Consider the following 27,495-nt stretch of genomic DNA (forward strand, 5'->3'; position numbering starts at 1 on the left):
TCTGTGCTCTATTTTGAGTTTTTCTGTGATTTGTTTTGAGTTAAATTGTAGAAGGAATTGTGGAATATTTCTTTTTTTCTATATCCTATAATAGTTTATATAAGATGAGAATTATTTCCCGAAAAGTTGGTAGAACTTGCTTGAAAAATTGTCTGATCTTGGTATTTTATTTGTGGGAAAGTTAAAACAATGAAATAAGTTCCTTTAATTATTAAAGGATTATTCAGCTTTTTTACTTCTTTCTAAGTAGTTTTGGTGGATGAAAATTTTAGGGATTTGACCATTTCCTTTGTTTTAAAATTTATTGTCATAAAGTTTTTCACTATATTCTCCTTGACTCTAAATTTGGTTTTATATGTGGTTCTATCCCCACCTTTCTTTCTTTTTTTCTTTTCTTTTTTTAGGCCTGTACCCACAGCATATGGATGTTTCCAGGCTAGGGGTCTTATCGATGCTACAGTTGCCGGCCTACACCACAGCCACAGCAACGCCAGACCTGAGCCATGTTTGCGACCTACACCACAGCTCATGGCGATGCTGAATCCTTAACCAACTGAGAGAGGCCAGGGATTGAACCCACAACCTCATGGTTCCTAGTCGGATTCATTTCTGCTGCACCATGATGGGAACTCCTACCCCCTTTTTATTCCTAATATTACTTACTTGATCTTTTCTTTCCCTTCCTTTTAAAAAGAGCTTGTCCAAGGTTTGAATATAGTCTTTTTAAAAGAATTATGCATTTTGTTTTGGTTCTTTGTTGGTTTTCTTTTCTTTGTCTTCTACTTCATTGATTTGTTTTCTTATTATCTCCTTCTATCTGATGCATTTTTTTCTTGGGATTCTTTCCAACTTCTTTTGTTGTTGCTGTTTGTTTTGTTTTGTTTTTGGCCTCATCCAGGGCATGCAGAAGTTCCCAGGCCGGGGATCAAACATGCACCATGGCAGTAACAATGCTAGATCCCTACCCTGCTGCGCCACCAGGGAACTCCCCAGTTTCTTAAATTACACATTTAATTCATTAATTTTCACTTTTTCTTCTTTTTATCTGCGCTTGTAAGGTTATGAATTTTTCTTGCTGCATTCTTTTTTGAGATGAAGTGTTTTAATTCTTATTTAGTTTTAATAGTATTTAAAATTTTCCACTGCGATTATTTCTTTAATTCATGGCTTTTTTTGAATTTTTGAATAGTTATCTAATTAAAAATTTACCTTTTATATTTTAAGTAGATTGTTAACCTAATTGCATTTGGTCAGAGGATTTTGTGTGATCTTGATTCTCTGAAATTTTCTGAGACTTGTTTTAAGGTTTAATATGTGATCAATTTTTTTAAGTGTCCTATGTGTGCTGGAAAAGAATGGTTCTTTTCTTTTCGTTTTTTTTTTTTTTTTTCTTTTTAGGGTCACACCTGTGGCATATAGAAGTTTCCAGGCTATGGGTCGAATCGGAGCTGCAGCTGCTGGGTTACACCACAGCCACAGCAACTTGGGATCTGAGCTGCGTCTGTGACGTACACTACAGCTCATGGCAATACTGGATCCTTTAACCCACTGAACAAGGCCTGCGATCAAACCTCATGAATACTAGTCAGGTTTTTAACCTGCTGAGGCACAATGGGAACTCCAAGAATGATTATTTTCTGATGATTGAATGTTCTACCTCCTGGCCACTAAGTAAGCTTGTTGTTTGCGTTATTCAAATCTTTCTCTTTGCTCATTTTTTCCCCTCAGCCAGAGTTGATACTAATTCAGAGAGGGTTATTAAAATAATTCATCACACTGTTAACAAATTTACTTGTAGTTCTATTATTTTGTATGTTTTGGCCTATTTTATTATGTTTAAATCAACACATTTAGAATTGTTGTGTATTTCCCGAAAACTGAACCTTATACTGTGATGGTTCTTCTGTGCAGCACTTGTCACTGTTACAGTTTTACTGTTTGTGTGTTTATGTATGTCTTCCTCATTGGAGAATAAATTCCAAGTGGGCAGTGTTGTCTTTTTCTTCTTATTACATCCACAGTATTAGCATATGTAGAAGGTACATAATAAATATTTTTTGAGTGAATGAATTTGTTTTCATTTAACACTTCTGTAATGTTTTGATTCTTGCTGCCTTTCTTACATTCTCCCTTTTGGTCTTGGACTAGTCCAAATTTTAGGAGCTTTTAATGTTACTGCTCTTCCAGGATACAGTAATTCTTTTCATTTATGTGCCATTTGTTTTTTCAAATTATCGAAATAGTACACTTAAAGAATATGATTTTTCTACATATTTGATATTTTGTTAATAAACATCAGGGATTTTTTTAGGAGTTTTTTCTTACACAATTTAAAGTTGTGTACAGGAGTTCCCGTCGTGGCGCAGTGGTTAACGAATTCGACTAGGAACCATGAGGTTGCAGGTTCCATCCCTGGCCTTGCTCAGTGGATTAAGGATCCGGCATTGCCGTGAGCTGTGGTGTAGGTTGCAGACGCAGCTCGGATCCCGAGTTGCTGTGGCTCTGGCGTAGGCCAGTGGCTACAGCTTCGATTAGACCCCTAGTCTGGGAACCTCCATATGCTGCGGGAGCGGCCCAAAGAAATAGCAAAAAGACAAAAAAAAAAAATAATAATAATAAAAAAATAAAGTTGTGTACAGAGTTTTAAAGTCTGATTCTATATATCTCTATCTACCTATGTATATACTTTTGGTTGTATATCGCTGTTGAACAAATCATTCCAAAATTTAGTGCCTAAAAACATCAATAAATGTTCATTATCTCATATGGTTTCTGTGAGTCAGGAGCAGCTTAGCTGGCTATTTTTAGTTCCTGTCTTTCATGAGTTTATAATCAAGATATTGGCCGAGGCTGCCATCATCTGAAAACTTGACTGGAGCTGAAAGAGCTGCTCAGGGTGACCTATAGAACTGTGAGCTAATAAAGGGGTGTTATTTTAAGGCTGCTAGGTTTGTGGTCATTTGTTCCATAGCAATAGAGAACTTACATAGATATCAATGGGGATGTCTAACTAATTGCATTGCACGATCTTTATTTCTGGTGAGAAGTTCAGACCTAGAGTCCTGGGTATCAGATAGAAGTTAGATCTGGTGGAGGTAAGAGGTAAGGCTCTAACTGAATAAACTTGGACTAGGCCTGGAGAGGATTGGAGGGAGTAAGAGTAAGTCTGGAAACATTCTGCTGTCACTTTTACAGCTGCTCTTTCCTGATTCTGACTTCAAAACACCCTATTTTATTTATCATCAATTTTGATTTATGTGAACTGCACTGAATCTGGGTATGTTCAGTAATAGCACCAAGATTAAAAGTGGAATTAGAGAAGTGCTACTCATGCCAAAGGCAGAAGCAGCAGAGGAGAAATCAAAGAGAAACCAGCTGCTCAGTCACTAATGGGAGTGAGCGATAGGGCTTTGTGTCTTTCCCAGAGAACATCAGACTCCTTACTTATGGAACATATAAGCAGATAATTTTACATCTGTTATAACTGAATATTGATAATAAAGATAGGTTTGAAATTTCAACTTGGAATGTTTATGTTACGTGGCGATCAGATCATGTAATTGTTGCCTTCTCATATGAGGTAGTATATAGATCAGATCAGTGTTTCTCAATCCTTTTTACAGTGTTGACCCCTCTAGAGTTTTTTAGACTTTTTTTCCCCTAATAAACCCCTGTGCCCCTTACCATGAGATTTTAATACCATAGCAATTCTGTGTATCTGTTTCTGTGTCATATGTAGATCTATGCTTTATATGGAAAAAATACAACCCCTCCTCCCCAATAAAAACCAGATTTTGCTGTCAGGGTCATTATATTGAGAATGTATGGTAAAGAGACTGATGTGATTAGGTAAAGTTAAGGTTGTTTTGAAGAGATTATTAAAAAAGGTATTATCATATTGTAATCCAGAGATTGCAAGACTAGAACACTGGTCCAAATCCTTGTCAAGAACAGGAGATGTTGCACCTGCAGATCTTGCTTGGAGAGTACCTCTGGGGGGGTAAACCTGTGAAGCACTGCCAAAACTTTACAGCAGTCAAGAATAATGCTTCTACCCAGATCCTTGCTCTCAATAATCAGAAAAAATATAGCCCTTGTCTACATTGCGTATGCTTCCTAAGTCATTTCTATGCTTTGTTCATGATTTAAGGAGACCAGGTGTCCTCCTTAAGTGGGGTGGTTTTGTTTTGGAAGTGACTACCCTACCATCCCCAAAAGATAGAGGCAGGATGCCAGCGTCCTATTTTGGCTTCCTGATTTTTCCTCAGAACAATTAAATATTTCAGTTTTTTTTCTCATTCGCAGTGTGGGCTGTGGTCTAGAGATCACCGGAGCCAATACGTCAGGGCTTGTAAACTGAAATGTCTGTAAGGACCTTGGCTTGTATAGAAGTGCATGAACAGCGAAGTATAAGATGTAAATGCTTTATCAGTCAATTTTGGCTGTTTACTCTGCTTACAATAGCAGCAAACAATTTTTCTTGCTCATGGGTCTGTAGGTCTGCCAAGGTGGGTCTCATCTCCTTCAAGCTGTGGTCAGGTTCTGGGTTCTGGTCTGTTGCGTGTGTAGCAAATGCACAGCAGGAAAACTAGGGAGAGATTTCTGATTGCTTGTTCCTTGAACATAATCTGCTGATGTGATTCGTTTATCCTGTCCAGTGTTTTGAAAGATAAGATAACCAGGCCTCTGTCCAAATACAGAAGTTTAGCATATGTGGTTGATTGGATCACTGTTTCCCTAATTCTTCATTCTCTTCCTGATTTAGAAATGAGCATCTTTCTCCATAAATGTTTTATAGAGTCTTTTATATGGTTGTATGATTATTAAATAAATGGTTATATCCCTTGGCATTTTAATTTTTTATTTTTTTTACTGTGAAGCTTGCATGCTTGTCACTTCCTTGTCTTCCTGCTTTTTACTGCTCTGTTCCCCTCCCTTATTTTTTTCCTCCCCTTCCCATTTACTTCAAAAACAGCAGTTGCCAGTATGGAGTAAGAAGTGGTGGAGAGAATCCAAGGTGTAAAATCTTCCACGCAGTTTGCTATAAAGAAATTTAAGATCAGGGTTTCTTTCACAAGGCAAAGGGCTCCCTGGCCCTTCTGAGATTGTTGGCTTTTTATTTATTTGTTTGTTTTAGGATTCAGAGAGTTATTTTAAAAAATAGAAGACCTAATCGTAGATGCTAGGGGAAAGGGGTTGTTAAAAAGATAAGAAGTTTCCACATGCTCTTTTCTCAGATCTGAACCAGGCAGTCCTTAAATTTTCTCTGCAAAGTATTAGCCTGGCGGCATGTCCCATCCTCTTGCCCCCATTTTGAATGTAGAGAAGAGTTACTTTGCAAGATTTTGTAAGATTTTAGGTCCAGTGTCACATTGATCTCTACCACTTAATCTCTTTATGACTAGGCTTCACTTTTACTTTAGTACAATTAGACTCTTTTCTTGGTAGTGATTCTCTTTCCTCTTGAAACCAGTTGTTAATATTTGCTTCCTTGTATTTTAGTGATCTTCACTATTGATTGTTTTCTTTCTTTTGCATTTCTCAGGCAGGATTGTTGGAACTCAGGCTCTGACTATATGAAGCTAATTGTATTTTACTAGTGTCTTCCATGTGTAAATGGTGTATTCACTCTGAGTTTCCAAGAAGCAAATCACTTAGACTGTTCTGGTTTGGCATGTTTTCTCTTTCTAACCACCGTTGGAACTGAACCTGGGAACTGAACACAATTTGAAATTTTGTGGTTTGGCTGCTAGAATTCAAAGCTAAACTATCTGAAGCTAAAAATTATTAATGTTGAAATGTTTTAACCCACTAAGTAAACCTGAAAAAATAATGAAATATAATCCCAGCCAGCCCATAAAAATTGCATATAGCATATTTTTTTTTGAGGCTAGAAAGAGAGGGAAAATATATTGAAAGGATCTGAAATTGCTAAAGAATTAGAAATTATAGCTTTAAAAGAATGTTAATATCCAAATTCTAATGTAAAGGAAAGGAAGCATACAAAAACCACGTGAACCCAGAAATCTTGTGTTATTCACATGATAGTCTACTTTTCTCACGGCTGTACTGATCAGCACATAAAAATAATGAAGCAGGTAAAATATCAGTTGCACTTTAAAAAATTTTTATTTTTATTATTTTTATAGCCATGCCTATGGCATGTGGAAGTTCTCGGCTAGGCATCGACTCAGAGCTGCAGGTCTATACCACAGCCGTGACAACACCAGATCCAAGCTGCATCTGCAACCTACACCCACCCCAGCTTGCGACAACACTGGATCCTTAACCCGCTGAGTGAGGCCAGAGATTTAATTGCATCCTCACAGAGACAACGGACCCGCTGAGCCACTGCAGACACTCCCCAGTTGCACTTTTTAACTTCGGATTTTTTTTTGAAGATGGAATAATGAGATAAAACCTTACATTTTCATGATATTTGATACTTTACTGAATATTTTCATATATAACATCTTATAAAATTTTAAATAATAATTTTGTTTTAAATTGAAGGCTTGTTTCACCTTTCCACTAAAAAAATCACAAAGCATTTATTTCATGGGTTTAAGCTTATTAAATCTGATCTTAGAACATATCTAAAACTTGGCATGTAGATTGTATAGAAAGGCAGTCCTTTGTTCTTCCATTAGCACTCTGAACAGTCATCATTTCTCATTTTCAGGATCCCCTTTCTTTCCTTCCTCCCTCCCTCCCTTTCTCTCTCCTTCTCTCCCTCTGTTCCTTCCTTCTTTGTCTTTTTAGGGCCACATTCACAGTATATGGAAGTTCCCAGGCTAGGGGTCAAATTGGAGCTACAGCTGCTGGCCGATACCACAGCCACAGCAACACCAAACCTGAGCCGTGTCTGTGAGCTACACCACAGCTCACGGCAACACCGGATCCTTAACCCACTGAGCGAGGCCAGGGATCAACCCCACATCCTCATGGCTACTAGTTGGGTTTGTTATTGCTGAGCCACAATGGGAACTCCCCAAAATCCACTTTCAACTTTTATTGATGGAAGTTTCCTTTGCTCTGATACCTTGTGATTAATTTGATCCATGTTGTCTTTGGTAATGATAAAAGGTCCATGAAAAGTTTTTGAGCTTTTCAAAACTGTCATTCTCCAAAGAGTGAAATGGTCCATTAGGTTGGGGGGAGAAAATATTAGAACTTTTATTGGCATTTCAATCTAAAACATGAAATAAACTTAATGAATGTTTAATATAGGAGTTGACACTGACATCCTCACTTGGTGTATATGTTAGACTGTCATATATCAGGTATAGTCCTAGAGGAAAGATTCCAGAAGGTTGACCGAGGCACCTTGCTTGTGCCTTTATTTTCAACATATTGGGATGAATTATAGTTCTACATGTACCTAGCCAGATGGATTTTGGGTTTAAATAAATCAGATCTCACAAAACAGACAAATGGCATAAAAATTCCTGCAAAGGAAGTGTGTATTGAAGGCAATACTAATAGTGTGAGCAGAAGTGAACTACATGCATGTGAAAGTCAGAGCTGATGATTCAGCCATGATTAACGAAGTAAAAATCACTGACAATTCTAATCTCATCTGTGAAGACATCCCCCAAATTGAAATTATAAAGAAGACATTTTGACATATGAAATTATATCCATTATTGTAAATAATGGAACTTTCCCTGTTTTTTTTTTTTGTCCCTTGAAATACTGGCTGATGATAATAGAAAGGTGTCAGAGTTAAGAAACACACATCACAGAAAGATACACTTCCCTAAGTTTTTCAATGACATTTAAAGTCATGTGATAAATATTCAATATGTAGATTTTTTTTTTTTTTTTTTTTTTTTTGGTCTTTTCGTTCCCAGGCTAGGGGTTGTATCAGAACTATAGCTGCCGGCCTACACCACAGCCACAGCAATGTGGGATCTGAGCCACCTCTGCAATATACACCACAGCTCACGGCAATGCTGGATCTTTAACCCACTGAGCGAGGCCAGGGATCGAACCTGCATCCTCACAGATGCTAGTCAGATTTATTTCCACTGAGCTACGACGGGAACTTTTAGAAAAATTTCACTAAAATTAATGATAAGTCTTTAAAAACCTCTTTCAGGCTGTCTTAATAGCAAAAGACCAAATGTAATACATTGTTAATAACTTTTGGAACAAGAGTTCCCTCGTGGCTCAGTGGGTTAAAGATCCAACGTTGTCAGTACTGTGGCTTGGGTCACTGCTGTGGCTTGGGTTGGATCCCTGGCCTAGGAACTTCCCCATACTGTGGATGAAGCCAAAGGGGGGAAAAAATCATTAGGGACACCCTGCTCTTCCTGTTACGGTAAAATAGATGAAATAAGACATAGGAAACACGGCAACAACTTAATGGATTATTTTGTGAATAAATACTTCCAGGTAGAACTCATTGCAGATGATTCGAAACATCAAGAGTTAAAATAAGTTATTCATTGCGGCAGGATGTTGTAAAATTAAAGTACAGAAGTTTCTAGCATGGCCCAAATGATCATATTAGCTAGATTCTGCTTTAAGAATGAAATACATGAACTAAATTATTTTGGGGCCACAAAAGTAAAGATGTATCAATGAAGATATAGTCTTAAAAACAAAGGACTTCTTGAACATAAAACAATGTTTATAATACAAAAGTAAAGATGTAGCAATGAAGATATAGTCTTAAAAACAAAGGACTTCTTGAATATAAAACAATGTTTATGAGGGAATTTCCTGGCAGTAATGGTAATGTTCTGACTTGATAGCTGTTTAGGTTGCATATGTATATACATCTGGAACTCATTAAATGGTACACTCAAGAATTGTGCATTGCATTGTGTGTAAAGTTTACCTTAAAAGAAAAAAAGTCATCCACACTAAACTCAGGTTAATGATATTTGCATGAACTGTTAGGATAAAGTACATTGATGTCTTTGACTGACTTTGAACTGTGTTTAAAAACATCTAAGGTGGATTGATGAATAGAGAGAGGGACAGATTGATGGACAGTACAGTGGAGTATACTGTACTATCATATAGTAATAATAAAATGGCAGTTTCAGAGTCTAGGTGGTGGGTTCATGGATGTTCTCTGCATTTGAATTTTTCTGTTGCATCATCCCTAGGCAGTCTATAGCAACACAAAGGTTGATGTCAGATGTGTGAAGAGTGCTTCAGGATGTAACAGTGTTGTTAATTTTTTATAAAAACCTGATTGGCAAAGTATGGACTCTTTATAGTGCTCTGTAATGAAATGAGGAGTGACCGTGAAAGTCATCTTTCCATGACTAATCATCTCACAGCAAAGATTGTAAAAGACTGTTGAGTTTAAAGATGAGTTAAACTTTAAAAATTTTTTAATTTTTATTTCTTTATTTATTTTTGCTTTTTAGGGCCGCACCTGCTGCATATGGAGGTTCCCAGGCCAGGGGTCCAATCAGAGCTGTAGCTGCCAGCCTACACCACAGCCACAGCAATGCAGGATCTGAGCCACGTCTGCGACCTACACCACAGCTCACGGCAACACTGGATCCTTAACCCACTGAGCGAAGCCAGGGATCAAACCTGTGTCCTCGTGGGTGCTAGTCAGATTTGTTAACTGCTGAGCCACAATGGGAACTCCAAAACATTTTTTAAATGAAAACAATATGTCAAATTTGCTGACCCTTTTTGTATGATGAGTGGCTGTGTAATGATTCTCCCTAGCACATTGGAAAATCACACAATCAACCAACCAATGGGACACTCTTACTCCATCCCTTCAAAGTAAAGGTGATGTTTTTACAATGAGTGAGAAGGTAATTGCTTTTTAAAAGTCAGATATCAAAATACAGAGTGTTTTTCAAATCACTGCTTGGAAATGTTTCTTTTATCATGTAATGATTGTTGGCAAAGATGTGTGTATCTTAGGAAGAATTTACTATCTGTATTTTGAAGTTTAACAGTATTTTCTACACTGTTGAAAAATCTTCCAAATAGTTTCATTTGATTTTGAAACCAATTGTTAAAAATGTTAAAACACAGTATATTTTCATTAATTGCAAGAACAGTTAATTGACATGAAGGAAGATGGAAATTTATTAGCCAAAGTTAAAAAAAAAAAACACAACTTCTGATGATTGAAGAAGGTATTGAAAAAAGTGATTTAGTCAGTACAACAAATGATGTATTTCTTTAATTTCAATCTTTGCATTTTTATAATTATCCCTTTCTGAACTACACAGACATTACAGTTAAGTACTGAAATAAGCAGAACTTAGGACCTGACATTTCAGTTACTGAATTATAAATGATTTAAGTCACTATGTAAATAACAATGTACATAGTTTTATTTATTTTCATTATTATCTTTGCTCCACTAAAGCTGTTACTAAGTTTTTATGAGAGTGAAAATATCTATGCAATTAATATATAAGATATGAAACTTTTAAAATTCTTATAATCTTTTATTCTTTTTTAAATCCCTATTTTATGTTTGTTTTATACTGGATAGAACATACTACTAAAATTGTATATTTATAATACATATGCATATATTGGAGGATCATACTAATATTTTGCTTGTTTGTCCGAGTATGTAATCAAAGAACTTGGAGTTTTCACTGATCACTCATGGTCTGGCAAACTGTATTGTTAGCAGAAATTATTTATCCTAGAAGTCTAAATCATTATTTTATAGATTATAAATCAGCACATGGTTTCTAACGTGTGAGCCTTTGTTTTTTTAATGTTAAGCTTTGATAAATGAAGTTTACCTTTAGTCTAAATTCTAAAATAGTGGTTCTCAAATGTAGAGCAGCCATCGGTGTCCACTTACTAGAAATGAAAATTTTCAGGCCCTATCCCAGACCTACTGTTAACTAGACATGCTGGTTAACAAGCTTGCCCGGCAATTCTAATGCTCACTATTCTAATGAGAACCACAGGCCTAACTGGCTTGGATGCATGGGTCATCCTTTCTTGTTTCTTCCCACTTCATATTGTATCTGAGAGTTTTTTCAGATTTATAGTATGCCTCAGTCTTAGCTTGGATTTTTGTTCATTTCTGAGATTTTCTTCTTACCTCCTTTTCTCCTAATTCTTTTCCCTTCTTCCTATTTTGGAAAATTTTTCATTAAGGCTATTCTCACCAAAGGGGTAGTGTTTTGATTCTTAAAATTTGGATGCCACAGCCAGGATGACAAATATCATGTTAAAAGGGGATATTTTTAATATTTTAAATTAATTTTTTAACTACTTCTTGTCAGACTCAAATATGTCTGTGATATCTATACCCTCTTGTTTTCAAATTTTATAGTCTCAAAATAGCTTTCCACTAACTAAAAATTTAAAATATACGCCTCAAAGTATGAATCACCTAGATTAGCAGTTATTGAATTTTGTCTCATTTTTATCTCTCTTCTATACACACACATCCACCTCCCACACTGTCATTGTGGTTTTTTTTTTTTTTTTTTTGGCTGAACCAAATTTGAAATTTTGAAATTGTATACATCAATATCTGTTACTTCCAAATGCTTTACTCTTAAGAGTAAAGATCAAAGTACCTTTTAACAGGGCTAGTACAGAATTGTTTTGAAAGACCAATTTATAACAAATGCTAAACCCATTATTAAAGCTCTTAAATATTTTCAAGATCTTTCTATAAATATCTTAATGAGGAAAAGGTATAGGCCTCAAGGTGTAAACGTATAAATGAATGCTCCAGCCCTTCTCAACCAAAGTTTTTTATCTGAACTACAGAACAGAGAGGCTGATTTGGGTGACTGTTTTTTCATATCCCAAGGATGATGCATAACCAGTACCAATCCAGATGAATAAGGGAGAAGTAATTTATTATATACAAAGGGTGTATTAGAATGTTCTCTCTGGGGACCCAGGTTAATTGGGCTTTATATGTGGCAGTTCTTTTCTTTTCTTTTTCCTTTTTTTGTTTTGTTTTTTGTTTTTTTAGGGCTGCACTTGGGGCATATGGAAGTTCCCAGGCTAGGGGCTGAATCAGAGCTTTAGCTGCTCTTCTACGCCACAGCCACAGGAACACCAAATCTGAGCTGAGTCTGCCACCTACGCTGCAGCTCATGGCAACGCCAGATCTTTAACCCACTGAGCAAGGCCAGGGATTGAACCCATTTCCTCGTGGATACTAGTCAGTTTTGTAACCTGCTGAGCCACAATAGGAGCTCCCAACATGGTAATTCTTAAAAGGATTTTGCTTTGACTAGATTGTAATGTTTATACAAATAACATTTTTTCTTTCTTTTTTTTTTTTTTTAGATTACAGGTCCACCAGGTTGTGGGAAAACTCAGTTTTGTATAATGATGAGCATTTTGGCTACATTACCTATTGACATGGGAGGATTAGAAGGAGCTGTTGTATACATTGACACAGAGTCAGCATTTAGTGCTGAAAGGTAGGAGATTTTATTTTTGTCCATTATAATGCTTATTTTTGTAACATATATAGCATATAACATATATAGACAAGTTAACATTTACTTTTTATTTTTGAGAATACAGAGTGTTAGATACTGTTTTAAATAAATTTTCCTTTTATCATTTATTTATTTTTTTCTTTTTTGGCTGTCCCCATAGCATATGTAAGTTCCCAGGCCAGGGACTGAATCCCAGCCAGAGCTATGACCTATGCCACCGTTGTGGCAATGCCAGGTTCTTAACCCATTGTACCACATCAAGAACTCCCCACTCCCCTTTTTTTTTCTTTCTTTTGGAGTTTTCCTTTTAAAATTGACACAGGAAACAGTTTCTTTTTGTCTTTTCTTTTCTTACTGATTTAAGTGGGGTTTCTGGATAAGATGTGTTTTGCAGAAAGAAAGAAACAAGTTTAAGAAATAGAGGAAGGAATGTAAGTAGAAAATGGAAAAGAGAGAAAATTAATAAGAAATACAAAAGATAAGCTGCTTTGTAAATAATTTCTAGTTGGTAGTAAAGTATTAGTGAGTGGAAAAATTGCAATTTTCAAAACTTTTTTTTTTTTCGTCTTTTTAGTGCCACACTCACAACACATGGAAGTTCCCAGGCTAAGGTTGAATTGGAGCTGCAGCTGCCGGCCGGCACCTCAGCCACAGGAACGTGGGATCTGAGCCATGTCTGTGACCTATACCACAGCTCACGGCAACACTAAATCCTTTAACCCACTGAGCAAGGCCAGGGATTGAACCCGCGTCCTTATGGATACTAGTTGGGTTTGTAACCCACTGAGCCACAACAGGAACTCCTGAAAACATTTTTTGATTGAAAAATATTTTAATTTCTGAAATAGTGTGGTTTAAAAGCAAGGGACACACTGATAATAAGTATATACCTGCTTAGAAAGACCTCCTTACTCTGGCAAGGACTGTTACGGTTCTGTGAGAAAGGCACTTGGTTATTTGTGTAATTCTCTACATCTGAAGATAAGTCTGGCCCTGTATTCCCCTGCTCTGATTGACATTCATAAACAGGAGTGCTTTTTACATCTGGAGACAGTTTCAGTTTTGTTTCCTTAGCCAAGTTACAGTATAGGCATAATCTTTTGGGTCTTCCTCTAATTATGTCACAGTGAATCTTGCTCATTTCTCAACTACAGAGATCAAAGTATATCACCTGACCAAATGAATTCCAAATGGATTATTTTGCCTAGAGCTTATTTGCTTTGTTCTACATCTTTTTGTTTTTGGGTTTTTCTTTTTTTGTCTTTTTAGGGCTGCACCTGTGGCATATGGAGGTTCCCAGGCGAGGGGTCTCATCGGAGCTACAGCTGCTGGCCTACACCACAGCCACAGCAATGCCAGATCCAAGCCTTCTCTGCAACCTACACCACAGCTCATGGCAGTGCTGGATCCTTAACCCACTGAGCGAGGCCAGGGGTTGAACCCGCAACCTCATGGTTCCTAGTTGGATTTGTTTCTCCTGCGCCATGACGGAAATTCCCTGTTCTACATGTCTTGATTATCTGTTCTTTCTAAGTGTATGCCACTAGTATGTTAGCTCTTTGAGTTTGTGTTACATCTTTGTATCTCCAAAGCCAAATCCAGAAACAGACACATACCAACTGCTCAGAAAATGTAAGATAAAAGAAGGAATTGTCAGGTATTGCTCTCAGATCATGAAATCCAGATACCATTTCCCATAAAAGGAGTGAGGGTTCCTGGGGGAGTGGCTGATTCTGGCTATGGAGCAGGAGCAAGAAGTTTTTTTTTTGTTTTCTGTGTGTGTGTGTTTTTTTTTTTTAAGTCAAAGATGAAAGATTTATTCACTCCAAAGATAACCAGAGTATTAGAAAGTTTTTAAGTTGAGTCTGCAACACCTTATCAGATAGCAAGAAAGCTATCAAAGCCTACTTTAAAGGAGTGTCAGAAGGACTCAGGAGTCAACCTGAAGAGCTCCCACTGGCCAAAGATGAAACAAATTGAGAACCAATACGATAATAATGTAATAGACATGGATTAAAACACACGAGTCTATGATATTTAAGAAATGAAAAGCAACAAATTGATGACCATTGGAAAATTCCAGAGAAGCAACCTACTGTTTTGAAAATGAGTTAAATGCTTGATTTCCTTTTTTTAATCTCCCTTTTTTTATATGAACTGGATTACTGAGTAATAAATATGTCTTTTTATAGAAGTATTCCATAATAAATGAAGAAGGAATGATAGAATATCACCAAATTATAAATGCCAATAATCTAATGGATCTGGGCATGGAATATTGTGATATAAAAAGAAAAATATATTGTGTCATCATCCTGGTTCCTGGCAAAAGAAATTCCAGAAAATCCTCTGGAATTTCCTGAGTGACAGCGCTTAGAGGAGCATCATTTGTTTTTCGTAATTAACCCCTTTCAACCATAGCTGAGTTTATGCTAATGAGATGGCTCTCGGTGGGTCCCTAGAGTGCATCTAATGGGAGCTGGTTGCCAGAGGAATCAGTCATGTCATTATAGGTTTGAACTTTCAGCTCTACCTCCCCAACCTCTGAAGAGGGAAGAAGGACTAGAAATGGCTCAACCAGCCATTCCATTTAATCAGTCATGCTCCTGGAATGGAGTTGCCGCAGAAACCTCTAACCAATAGAGCTTGGAGAGCTTCTGGGTTGGTGAGCACACAGAGGTGCTGTGAAAGTGCTGCTCCTCATTCGTAGTTGATTGGTCTCAAGTACCAGAGGCTTGGAACTCAGGATGAACGTCTGAAGTGGGGCAGTCTTGTGGGTCTGAGCCTTTAACCTGTGGGGTCTGACTTAACTCCTAGTAGTTAGTGTCAGGATTGAATTGACTTATGGGACACCCAGTTGGTGTCCACAGGGAATCAAAGAATTGCTTAGTATAGAAAACCCACCCATTTGGCCTCAGAAGTGTTATGAATAAAAAGAGTTCATGAACAGAAAAGGCTGCTAACATCATGAAAAGGCAACCAGTCACTGTGGCACCTCTGGTGGAAGAATAATCAAAACTGAAAGTAATCAAGCCTTCAGATCCAATGACCAGTTTACAACATATACAGAGAAGAGAGGAACACGTGGAATTACACCAGAGGGATGCAGTCAGAAAATCCAAACTGTGAGAGACAACACACCAAACAGCAAATAATTTGCAGGATAAGAAAAAAAAAATGAGTTAGAGGAGAAACCCTTGGATTAAAAGAGACTTAAAAGGTATATTGCTGTCATCACATTGTACACCTTACACTTAAACTTACACAATGTTATAGGTCAATTATATCTCAGTAAAGCAGGAGGTAAAAGACATATTGATCAATTGTAATGTGTTGAACTTATCTGGATCTTAAATAGTTAAAAAAGGGGGGGGAGGAGTTCCTGTCGTGGCTCAGTGGTTAACAAATCTGACTAGGAACCAAGAGGTTGTGGGTTTGATCCCTGGCCTAACTCAGTGGGTTAAGGATCCAGCATTGCTGTGAACTATGGTGTAGGTTGCAGAGGAGGCTTGGATCTGGCGTTGCTGTGGCTGTGGTGTAGGCTAGCAGCTGTAGCTCCAATTCGACCCCTAGCCTGGGAATCTCCACATGCCATGGATGCAACCCTAGAAAAGACACACACATACAAAAAATAAAATAAATTAAAAAAAATGAAAAAAAAAAGCAGCATAAGCATGTGAGACCACTGGAAATCAGAATACTAAAATGTATTTGACACTAAAGCTGATACAGACACTGGAAATTTGAACACAAGTATATTTGATGCTAAAGCTGGTAAAGATATTGGTTCGCTCAGGCTGTCCAAGTGAAAGGTTCTCTTTAAAATGCCCATGACTATCTTTCAACTGATAAGCCAGGAAGGTAATAAATAGCTAATGGGTAAATAGCTCTTACAAAGTCCTAGGGAATTTGCTTAAAGAATTGAAGGATTAAGTTTATTCTGATAACAGCCATTCAATTCACTGTAATTGGATTCTTGCTTTTTTTGCACCACTTACAAAACTGAGTTTAGGATGTTCTTCTTAAACTGTTGCATTTTTTCATTGTTAGCAGTATTACAGTTCAGAGTAGGTTAAAAACCCTATCAGTGAATTAGATAAAACCCAGGAGGTGGGGACTGGTTTACATTTTCCAAATTAATTTGTGGAGATTTTTCCTTGTTTTTCTTTGTCTTTGCATTTAGTCTAATTGTCTACTTTTTGCATTCTCTATATTTATTATTTTCCTTCATCTCTTTTCCTGCCTGTGTGCATATTACTTAGTATTTACATCAGAGGCAGGGTGGAAAATGGAGTGGCAAAATTTTAATCCCTTTTGTTGGAATTATGTTGCATAATTTATGAGGAACTATTATGAAAGCCCTTTGAAGATGAGTTGAAATTTTTATTGTTTTTACTTTTCTAGTCTGTTCTTCCCAAGGCTTGAAAAGGGTGGTCAGGTGGTAACAAAAGTACCTGTGCCCTTTTGTACAGATGCCAGACTTGGGTGTTTTTGTACTGCCTTCTGGAGTTTGCCATGGCAGGTCAGAGAATGGAGCTGGGCTCTGTACTGCCTGATCATATTTCATTTGCACTATTGCAAAACTGCTTGATCCCTGTTTGGAGTTTTTGGGGAAGTTTGGTCAATCATGTAGGAAAACTTTCTCTTGCAAGCAACTGAATACTTAAAAAACAGTGGCTTAAACAAGAGGTTAGTTTTTTCCCCATGACAAGAAGACCTGAGTAGGTGGCTGTTGACACTGGTTCTGCTTCTCAGTGATGACAGAGTCCTAGGGCTCATACATTTTAGGCATTATATCCATTCTGTGCTAAAGTCAGTGTGAAGAGAAAGAGCCCATTATGTCTTTTACCAGGAAAATCTACTTTTTTCAGAATACCCACTTCCTCCTCTCTGCCAGTTTTCTTTTCATGCTCTGGAATCATTATGCAGATTTCTCACTTGGTCACCCCTACATGCAAGGGAGGATGGAAAAGTAAGGGGAAAAGACTGTTGTAACAAGCATGATGGGGCTGGTTAACATTACTGCCTGAGTAAAATTGGGGTTCCCGTAGCAAGGAAGAAGTGGGAATGGATATCAGTAGGTAATTATCAGTGTCTGCTATGACGAGGATAGTTTCTGGACTTAGAAAAGAGAGAAAGCAGGAAGTTCCCGTCGTGGCTCAGTGGAAATGAATCTGACTAGTATCCATGAGGACACAGGTTTGATCCCCGGCCTCGCTCAGTGGGTTAAGGAGCCGTTTAAGGTGCCGTAAGCTGTGGTGTAGTTTGCTGGCGAGGCTCGGATCCCATGTGGCTGTGGCTGTGGTGTAGGCCAATAGCTGCAGCTCCAATTGGACCCTTAGCCTGGGAACCTCCATATGCCTTGGGTGCGGCCCTAAAAAGACAAAAGACAAAAAAAAAAAAAAAAAAAAAAAAGAGAAATGGACATTCTTGTGTTTTCATGAAATCGGAAGAGCTTTTAAAACTAGGAAGAAAGATACAGTCCAACAGGGAAGGAAGACATTAATCAAATAATCACAAAAATGTAGAATTATAATTATTATAACTAAGTATACAAAGGAGAGGTGTATGTTGTGTTGGTACCATGTGGAAGCAATGGCCAAGCTTAGATCTGAAAGAAGTTTGGTACTTGGTATTCATGTCACATCTGAGGGTGCCAAATACTCTACAGCTGGTACCCTTTAATTCTACCAAACTGCCTAGAGTCTTCCTCTTTCTGAACCAGTGTGTCAGGAGAGAGGCATGCAGTGCTATGGCCACCGTGACTGTGGCTGATTCTGAAGAGAATACCTTGTGTGGTCTTAGGACCATTTACCTATTTGCTAGTTGGTACAAATCCAGGATCATTGACCCAGGGGGCAAACAATAGAGGAGATAAATTCCCTTTTATCGTTTTTTGAAGTTCCCTTTTATCATTTTTTGAGATGGTTTTATGAGTCTGAGTAGATTTTCCTCCCAGTCCCAGCTGCCCTATCATTTTTGAGTCTAGGTGAGTTAGTGGTGAGGGATATTCTGAAGAGTTTCTATGATAGATAATGAAAATTAGTCATAAGTACTTATAATTACTAAAGCAAAACTTTGAAATATTCTGGAATCTGTGAGGAACTAATAGATTCATGTTATTATGTGTGGTAGTACCCCAATGTTGAGCAAGTACATATTGAGTTAATGAACAGGAAAGTATTACATGTGTATAAGAAGTTTTGATAAACCATAAACGGGAGTTCCCGTCGTGGCTCAGTGGTTAACAAATCCTACTAGGAACCATGAGGTTGCAGGTTCGATCCCTGGCTTTGCTCAGTGGGTTAAGGATTCGGCGTTGCTGTGAGCTGTGGTGTAGGTTTCAGACGTGGCTTGGATCCTGCATTGCTGTGGCTCTGGCGTAGGCTGGTGGCTACAGCTCCGATTAGACCCCTAGCCTGGGAACCTCCATATGCTGCGGGAGGTGCCCAAGAAATGGAAAAAAAAAAAAAAAAAAAAAAAAAAAAAAGACAAAAACAAAACAAAACAAAAAACCATAAACGTACGTTTCGGCACATTTCACCTAAGATGCTATATTTCACCTAAATTTTTCCAAAAAAAGTTTGATCACATCAGCCCTGATCATAGATTTACCATTTTACTAAAAAAATTTTTTTTTTTTTTTTTGCTTTTTAGGGCCGTACTTGTGGCATATGGTAGTTCCCAGGCTAGGGGTCTAATAGGAGGTGCAGTTGCTGTCCTATGCCATAGCCACAGCCACAGCCACGCCAGATCTGAGCCGCATCTGTGACCTACACCACAGTTCACGGTAACGCTGGATCCTTACCCACTGAGCGAGGCCAGGGATCGAACCTGAAACCTCATAGTTCACAGTCAGATTTTCCACTTAAAAAAAAAAACAAAAACACTCAGACCTAAAGATCTTACGTGGTCTTGGCCCCTGGCTAGCTCTCTGACCTTATTTCTTTTCATTCCGCCTCTTGGTTCCTGTGTTCCAGCCACGTGTTATTCTTGCAACACACCAGGCGTCTTCCTACATCTGGACTTTCGCACTTGCTATAATTCTTTCTTCCTGTATGCTATTTCACTAGATAGCAGCATGGTTCATTTTCTTATCTCCCTTAAACCTTTGCTCAAATATCACCTAATAAAGAGAGGCTTTTTTGGATCACCCTCCTTAAAATAGCAATTATTTCAGTCTGTCAAAATCTGTTCCTTATTTATCCTGATTCACTTTTCTTTAAAGCACTTGTTATCTGACATATGATATATATTTATTTGTTTGTCTTCCTCAGTAGAGTGTAAGTTTCATGAAGGAAGGATGTTTTGTTTTGTTGTTGCTCACTGCCATATCCTTAACATCTAGAATGGTGCCTGGCACATAGTAGATCCTCAAATATTTGTTGAATGAATGAATCTTTTTTTTTAAAGGTTTTTATTTTTTCTATTATAGTTGATTTACAATGTTCTGTCAATTCTGCACAGCAAAGTGACCTAGTCATTCATATGTGTATATATATATATTATACATATATATAACATATATGTATATGTTATATATATGTATAATATATGTTTATTCTTTATATAAATATAATATATATGTATATTCTTTTTCTCACATTATCCTCCATCATGTTCCATCACATATAATATATATGTATATACATTATATATATGTATAATATATATGTACAATATATATATGTTTATTCTTTATATATATAATATATATGTATATTCTTTTTCTCACATTTTCCTCCATCATGTTCCATCTCAAGTGACTAGATATATTATTTATTTATTTTGTCTTTTTGCCATTTCTTGGGGCACTTCTGCAGCATATGGAGGTTCCCAGGCTAGGGGTCAAACTGGAGCTGTAGCCACCAGCCTACACCAGAGCCACAGCAACATGGGATCTGAGCCGCGTCTGCAACCTACACCACAGCTCACAGCAACGCCGAATCGTTAACCCACTGAGCAAGGGCAGGGATCGAACCCGCAACCTCATGGTTCCTAGTCGGATTCGTTAACCACTGATCCACAATGGTAATGACAAGTGACTAGATATAATTCCCTGTGCTATACAGCAGGATCTCATTGCCTATTCACTCCAAATGTAATAGTTTGACTGGAATGCATCTTAAATGTATCTTTTTTAAAGGAATAGTTTTTATGAAAACTATGTCCACTAGATGGCATTGCTTTCAAATTTTATGTAATTAATATCTGGGAGCAAAAGATAGGATCTTTTGCTTGCTGTAAACAAAAATGGTCTTTATGATGAGATTGGCATAAGAAATTGCTAAGATTAATGGAGGCATATAGAATACTACACTTGCATTGGGTTTCTGATTTATATATTTTCAGATACTCTTCCTAAAATAAAAATCATTTGGAGAAACTTACAGAAAATGACAGCATATTTGGTATGTAAATAACCACTTGATACAAGTATTTAGCAGATAACCACGAATAAGTTTAGTTCATGTCCACACATTGACCACCTTCCTTAGGAGGGGCCGTAATGGAATGTGAGAGCAGTAATAAGTTCCAGAGCCTTTCACCACTCAAGCCTCAGTTGAAATCCAGCCTGGTGTTAGAGGCAGAAAATTATTATTGTCTGTCAGCTGTGCTGATGTTGTTGCCAGTGAGTTAGGTACTCTCAGTCTGCTTCCTGAACCAACTGGGTATCTTCTGTGTTTTCTCGCAGATGTTTCCATACTGATCCTATTAAACATCTGTAGGTTTCAAGTGTCAGAGCTTTTTAGCTGACTTCTTTGACTCACACTAAACTCAGCAAATAGCTCTCCTAATGAGGAAATTTACATATTTCCCCCAAATTCTCAAAATTTGCCTGTTCTGCTGTTGTCAATGTCATCTCATTTCTTCCAGCTTTCATCACTTACCTCATTTCCTCTTTTTTTCCCAGTCCCTGTGCCTCCCTCTCAAGTACTTCTAAGTGGACATTTGATCCATTTTGTTCTCACTCCTTACACAGATTTTAGTGCTGTTCCTTACTCCTAAAGCAATTTTTTCCTCTTCCTGTTCAAGCTAATGATGCTTTTTCCTTCTTTCTTTTTCTTGCTTTTTTTTTTAGGGCCACTCCTGTGGCATATATAAGTTCCTAGGCTAGGGGGTCGAATAGGAGCTGCAGCTGCCAGCCCACACCACAGACATAGCAACTCGGGATCTGAGCAGTGTCTGTGACCTACACCACAGCTCACGGCAACGCCGGATCCTTAACCCACTGAGTGAGGCCAGGGATTGAACCTGCAACCTCATGGTTCCTAGTCAGATTTGTTTCTGCTGCGCCACAGCGGGAACTCCAGATTGTTCAAAATACTTTTTAAGGAATGTTATTAACCAGTTTTATTTTTTTCTTTTCCTATTTTAGATTTTTCTCTTTCATTTCTGATGTTAGCATATGTAAGATACTTATGTCTTTAATATTCTCAGCCTCTTCTTGGAACTCATTGACTATATAGAAATGAAAACCTAGGAGTTCCCAATGTGGCTTAGTGGTTAACGAACCCGACTAGGATCCATGAAGATGCGGGTTTGATCCCTGACCTTGATCAGTGGGTTAAGGATCCAGTGTTGCCATGAGCTGTGCTGTAGGTCGCAGATGTGGCTGGGATCCGGCATCGCTGTGGCTGTGGCTGTGGCCAGCAGCTGTAGCTCCGATTTGATCCCTAGCCTGGGAACCTCCATATGCCCTAGGTGCGGCCCTAAAATAGCAAAAAAAAAAAAAAAAAAAAAAAAAAAAGAAAAAAGAAAAAAGAAATGAAAATCTATTCTTTTATTCCTTTGTGTCATTAAATGGAACTTAAAATATAGGATGTTTTTAGTATTATAGTCCTTCCTCCCGGTCACCCTTGGGTGATGAAGTGTCATTTTAAATAAGAGATAGTTACACTCACAGATTTACATTTTTAGGAGTTCTCTGGTGGTTTAGCAGGTTAGGGATCCAGCATTGTCACTGCTATGGCTTGGGCTGCTGCTCTGGCATGGGTTTGATGCCTGGGCTGGGAACTTCCACATGCCATGGGTTATGGAAAAGAAAAAGGTTTACATTTTTAAACTAAAAATATTTGTAATTTCTACTACCACTCCATGTCTTGCATTATTAATGACGATAGTGATGTCTGTTTCAACTTATCACTCTCTAATGTTCAGCCTACTCCATGCATTAGATCTAACTTTGAGGTCAGAATGCAGTGCTTAGAAAATAGTTTTTGCGTACTAAGGGAATATTGGACAGTATCCATTGCTTAGAAGACAATTTCCTGTTTACCAAGGAACTATTTGATAGCATTTGTTTTGTATGTATTAAGTTTTAATTGAGAAGTCCTGTTTTTCTGGTCTGAAACATGAAGATTTACAGATATCTGATTATTAGAATGATAATATTCTATATTTGTTCACATATATTTCATTTGTGACAGTGAAAGCATTTTTCTTATTTACTAAACATATAGGTGCTAGTCAAATTGTCATTCAGCCTCAGAGACATTGCTTGCTCAATATTAGATGAGCTCTTAAAGCCCTTGCTGGGCTCATGTTCTGACTGGTAATCTCTTTTTAAAGGAGGGCTTACATTTGAAAATTGTATGTGAAGCCATTTTGCTTATACCTGCTCTACTGATAAGGTTTTTTTTTTCTCATGTTACTTATGGCTTATGCGTTTCCTCGGTAAAATTCATTAGAGGTTCAGCAGTGTGGCCTTAATTATTGACCTTTTTTTTTCTCTTTTTAGGGCCACATCTGTGGCATATGGAAGTTCCCAGGCTAGGGGGTTGAATGGCACTTCAGCTGCCGGCCTACACCGCAGCCATTGCAGTGTGGGATCCAAGCTGTGTCTGTGACCTACACCACAGCTCACGGCTACTCTGGATCCTTAACCCAGTGAGCAAGGTCAGGGATTGAACCCGCATGCTCATGGATACTAGTTGGGTTTGTAACCTGCTGAGCCACAACAGGAACTCTCTTGACTTTTTATTTAAATTGTTAAAATACACTTTTTAAAGATTACTTTCCATTTATAGTTATCACAAAATATTTGCTGTATTCCGTGTGTTGTACAATACATCCTTGAACCTGTCTTGCAGCCTCCAACAGTTCAATAGCCTGTTATACCTCCCACTCCCCGACCTGTATGTTGCCCCCCGCCCCAGTCTACTAGTTTGTTCTCTATATTTCTGACTCTGCTTTTTTGTTATATTCACTAGTTTGTTGTATTAGGTTCCACATATAAATATCATACAGTATTGTCTTTGTCTGATTGATTTTATATAGCATAATGCCCTCTGAGCCCATCCATGTTGCTGCAAATGGCAGAAAAATATTGCCTATTTTTGTTTGTGCTATTTTTTCCTCTACAGACTGGTTGAGATGGCAGAGTCTCGTTTTCCCAGATATTTTAGCACTGAAGAAAAATTACTTTTGACAGTCAGTAAAGTTCATCTTTATAGGGAACTCAGCTGTGATGAAGTTCTACAAAGGTATGTCATTTTAGATTTTGGTATTTAGTAATACTTTGAAGATTTATTTTTTGTTTTTCAAGTTTTCTGCTTCTGAGTGAAAAAAAAGTTCCTACATATTAGGATTATGAGAAATAATTATTTCAGTGTTCTTCTTTATTTACTACAACCTATTGGTTGAAGTATTTCTTTAAAAATGAAAAAAATTTAAATGAATGAAATATTTTAGATTTAACTTATTAAGTGGTATGTTAATTGCTTGTTGTTTCATTAGCAAAGTGCCCTAAAGTTTAGCAGCTTAAAACAGTAAACATCTATTATCTCACGTAGTTTTTGAGGGTTAGGCATCTGGGAATGGCTTAGCTGGGAATTTCTGGCTCAGGGTTGCTCAAGAGCTTGAATTCAAGCTATTGGCCAGGGCACAGTCATCTCAAGGGTCACTTAAGGCTGGAGACTCTTGGAGAATTTCTGGATAATTCCTGTAGTTGCTGGAAGACCTCCGTTTTTTCCTGGATGCTAGCCAGAGGCCTCTTATTTCTCACCATGTGGGCTTCTCCATCGGGCTGCTTAGAACAGGTTGTTGACTGAAAAAAAATACACAATGTGAAAGTCGAGAATTATGTTTTATTCAGCGAACATACTGAGAACTTAAGCCCAGGAAACAGCCTCTGAGATAGCTCTGAGGAACTGCTCTGAGGAGGTAAGGGAGAAGCGAGGATATGTAGGAGTTTCTGCAGCAAAAACCAGGTCATCAAAAGTCAGAACATCAAAAGATTACTGTTAATTTGAGAAAAATCAGACATCTTGAGTTAAGGAATTTAGCGCTTTCCTGTGTATGGGAAGATGCAAGAGTCTGGGCTTACTAAAATCATTCCTTTGATATACACTTTAACTCTCTAGGGCCAGTGTACTGTTTTTCTCCATCCTGAAAATTTGCTCAGGATGCATAGTCGAGGTGGCTGCAGCAGCTGCTGTCTTCATGGTCTCAACATCCTTTGTTGTTAATGTGGCAGGCGACATTTTTGGCCACGGTGGTATCTTGCCTACCCCAGAGTGGATTCTCTGAGAAAGAGCCCGAGATGGAAGCTGTAGTCTTTTATAACCTACTCTCAGAAATGATGTACCTTCATTTTGTCATACCCTATTGGTCTATAGACCAGTCCTGGTACAATGTGGGAGGGGACTCCACAAGGCTGTGAATATCAAGAGATGGGAGTACACGGGGACAGTTTTGGAGACTGGCTACCCCAAGTAATTTTGTTCTGAAACTGGAGCTTTAGCAGTATCATAGGAAAACCAAGCAATGAAACTACATTAAAACATTTTTATCTCCAAAAGTGCAGTATATATAGAAGAGCTGAAAATAAGTTATGTTTATTGAATATTTGCAGCCATCACCATAATTTAAGGAAGAACAACTTGTTTTTAAGTTGGGTAACCTTTACAATGCTCTTTTTTTTTAAATTATACTTTAAAAAATTAAATTACACCTTAAATTTACGTACTATCGATAAATTCTCCTTTTATAGGATTGAATCCTTGGAAGAAGAAATTATTTCAAAAGGAGTTAAGCTTGTGATTATTGACTCTGTCGCTTCTGTGGTAAGAAAGGAGTTTGATACACAACTTCAGGGCAACATGAGAGAAAGGAACAAGTTCTTAGCAAGAGAAGCTGCCTCTTTGAAGTATTTGGCTGAGGAATTTTCAATCCCAGTAAGTTTTTCTTTTTCTCTTTTTCCCTTATACTTTCTTTTTTCTCCTTTTATGTTAAGTTCATTGACTTTCAATATCAAGTAATATAATTAGAAGGAAATGTGAAATAGGTGACTTTTTAAAGGCAGCGCAGGCTAATTGCTATAGTGCAAACCACCATCTTCTAAAATTTATTCTTCTGTTGAGGTTATTTTATCCTTTCTACAGTTTGAGCCTAGAGCAGATTTAAATGGTGTTTTCAAAAGTTCCTTTAGTCACTCCTTCTCTTCTCTTTCATTGCTTACTCTTTGTGCATGTTTTTATACTCATGTCACCTTGAGATAAGTAATAAGTAATAAGTAGTAAAATTCCATGAAATTGCCTGTGTCTATTTCTATATCGTTTTTTTTTTTTTTTTAAATGACAGCTTTATAAGTATTTGATGTTTAGGTATTGGTACTGTGTTCACTGCTGTTTTGTACACTGTAAGATCTGGTTTGCTTCAAAAGCCAGAGGTCGACGCTGAGGGTGTGTTTGGAATGATAGTAATGAAATTGTAAGTAAGGAAGTCTTGAAAAACTACTGTTGGCATGACTTTCGGTAGTGGGAATTATGATCAGCAAATCTGAAGTGGAGGTGTACTGCAAGGGTTTGTGGTGGGTAAGCTACAAGACATCCATGAGTATTAAGTGTGTGGGAGAGTGCAACTTGTTCTGAAGCCTTGCCAACATTTAGTATTGTCAGACTTCTCAATTGCATCATTTCAACAGAAGACAGGAAAATTCCTTAAACTGAGATAAAATTTAGTGATGATTTTATGATTTTTATATTTGTCTGGAAAATTAAAATCTTGAGTCTTTGTAACATAAAAAATACCACATAGCCTTTAAGATTTATAAACCAAAGCAAGAAGTAGGGAGGAAATGTGGTATTCAAAAAGTTCTCCATATTTTAATGGCTTTTTAATTTGTATTTTGGATTATATAGTGTAATTCCCAGTGAAGTCAAGTGCTATAAAGTTTTATCCAGGGTGATGCTTATCTTTTAAATTTAATTAGCGTTGCTTAAAAGGACACATTAAAATCCATATTTTCCCCGGTCAAGATGAATAAGAGAATTTAAAAATACTTTATAGAATTACTTTGTTGAGTGTAAACATATATATATTTTATTAATTCATACTGCTGCCTGACTTAATCTTGTGTAAAATATGAAAATTAATTTTTAAAATTTATTCATTTGTTGTAAAATTATGATTATAGACTAATGTGTTTCCATTTTTTTCTGAGGTGATTATTTTCTTTAGTGAGAAAGGGGTTCTGTTTTCTTGGTTTTTAATTGAGCCTTCTGAAAGAATAGGTATTTAGTATCCCCATATCCTTCTGTCTTTGTTTTTCTGTTTAGAGGTAAATGCAGAATATAATATATACTTATGTAACACAGTATGGTATTGGTTTTTCTGACAAGTCAGTATTGCTTTTAGAAGGCTTTTGAAAAATACCTTTTCTAGGAAATGTCAAAATTTTCCTAGCCTAATTACCTCATTTAAACTTTTAAGCTTTTTACCTATACGTTGAATAGATGGCTTCATATGGAACTAAATGTCTTAAAAAATCTGTTGCTTTCTGGTTCATTATACGTTTCAAGTTAGCAAACCTGATGTCTCCTTGTCCTTACTCAAACATATCAACAAACCTTCCTACCCAGAAGTGTTTGCTATCTCAGCCTGGAATATTCTTCCTCTATTTTCATATGATTTATTCTTTCCTGTCATCTTGTTGGTGAGGACTTCCCTGACCATATAGGTATTAACCATACTCCCTGCCTCTTCATCTCTTTTATTTATTATGCTTTATCCTCCACCATAGTTTTCTCTTTCTAGCATTACATAGTTATATGTATTGTTTGTGTGT

The 27,495-nt window shown here is 37.2% G+C and overlaps 1 protein-coding gene across 12 annotated transcripts in view; it reads left to right on the forward strand.

Moving 5' to 3' along the window:
• The window catches only part of RAD51B (RAD51 paralog B), a 708,971-nt gene that overhangs the window by 18,034 nt on the left and 663,442 nt on the right, over nucleotides 1-27,495 (forward strand). For all 12 annotated transcript variants that reach the window (XM_021099935.1, XM_005656349.3, XM_021099939.1 and 9 more), the window contains 3 exons: nucleotides 12,268-12,404; nucleotides 23,792-23,911; nucleotides 25,420-25,603. In XM_021099935.1, coding sequence (XP_020955594.1) covers nucleotides 12,268-12,404; nucleotides 23,792-23,911; nucleotides 25,420-25,603 — 441 coding nt within the window. The remainder of the gene's footprint in view (nucleotides 1-12,267; nucleotides 12,405-23,791; nucleotides 23,912-25,419; nucleotides 25,604-27,495) is intronic.

Source organism: Sus scrofa, chromosome 7 (assembly GCF_000003025.6).
Source record: "Sus scrofa isolate TJ Tabasco breed Duroc chromosome 7, Sscrofa11.1, whole genome shotgun sequence".
NCBI lineage: Eukaryota > Metazoa > Chordata > Mammalia > Artiodactyla > Suidae > Sus > Sus scrofa.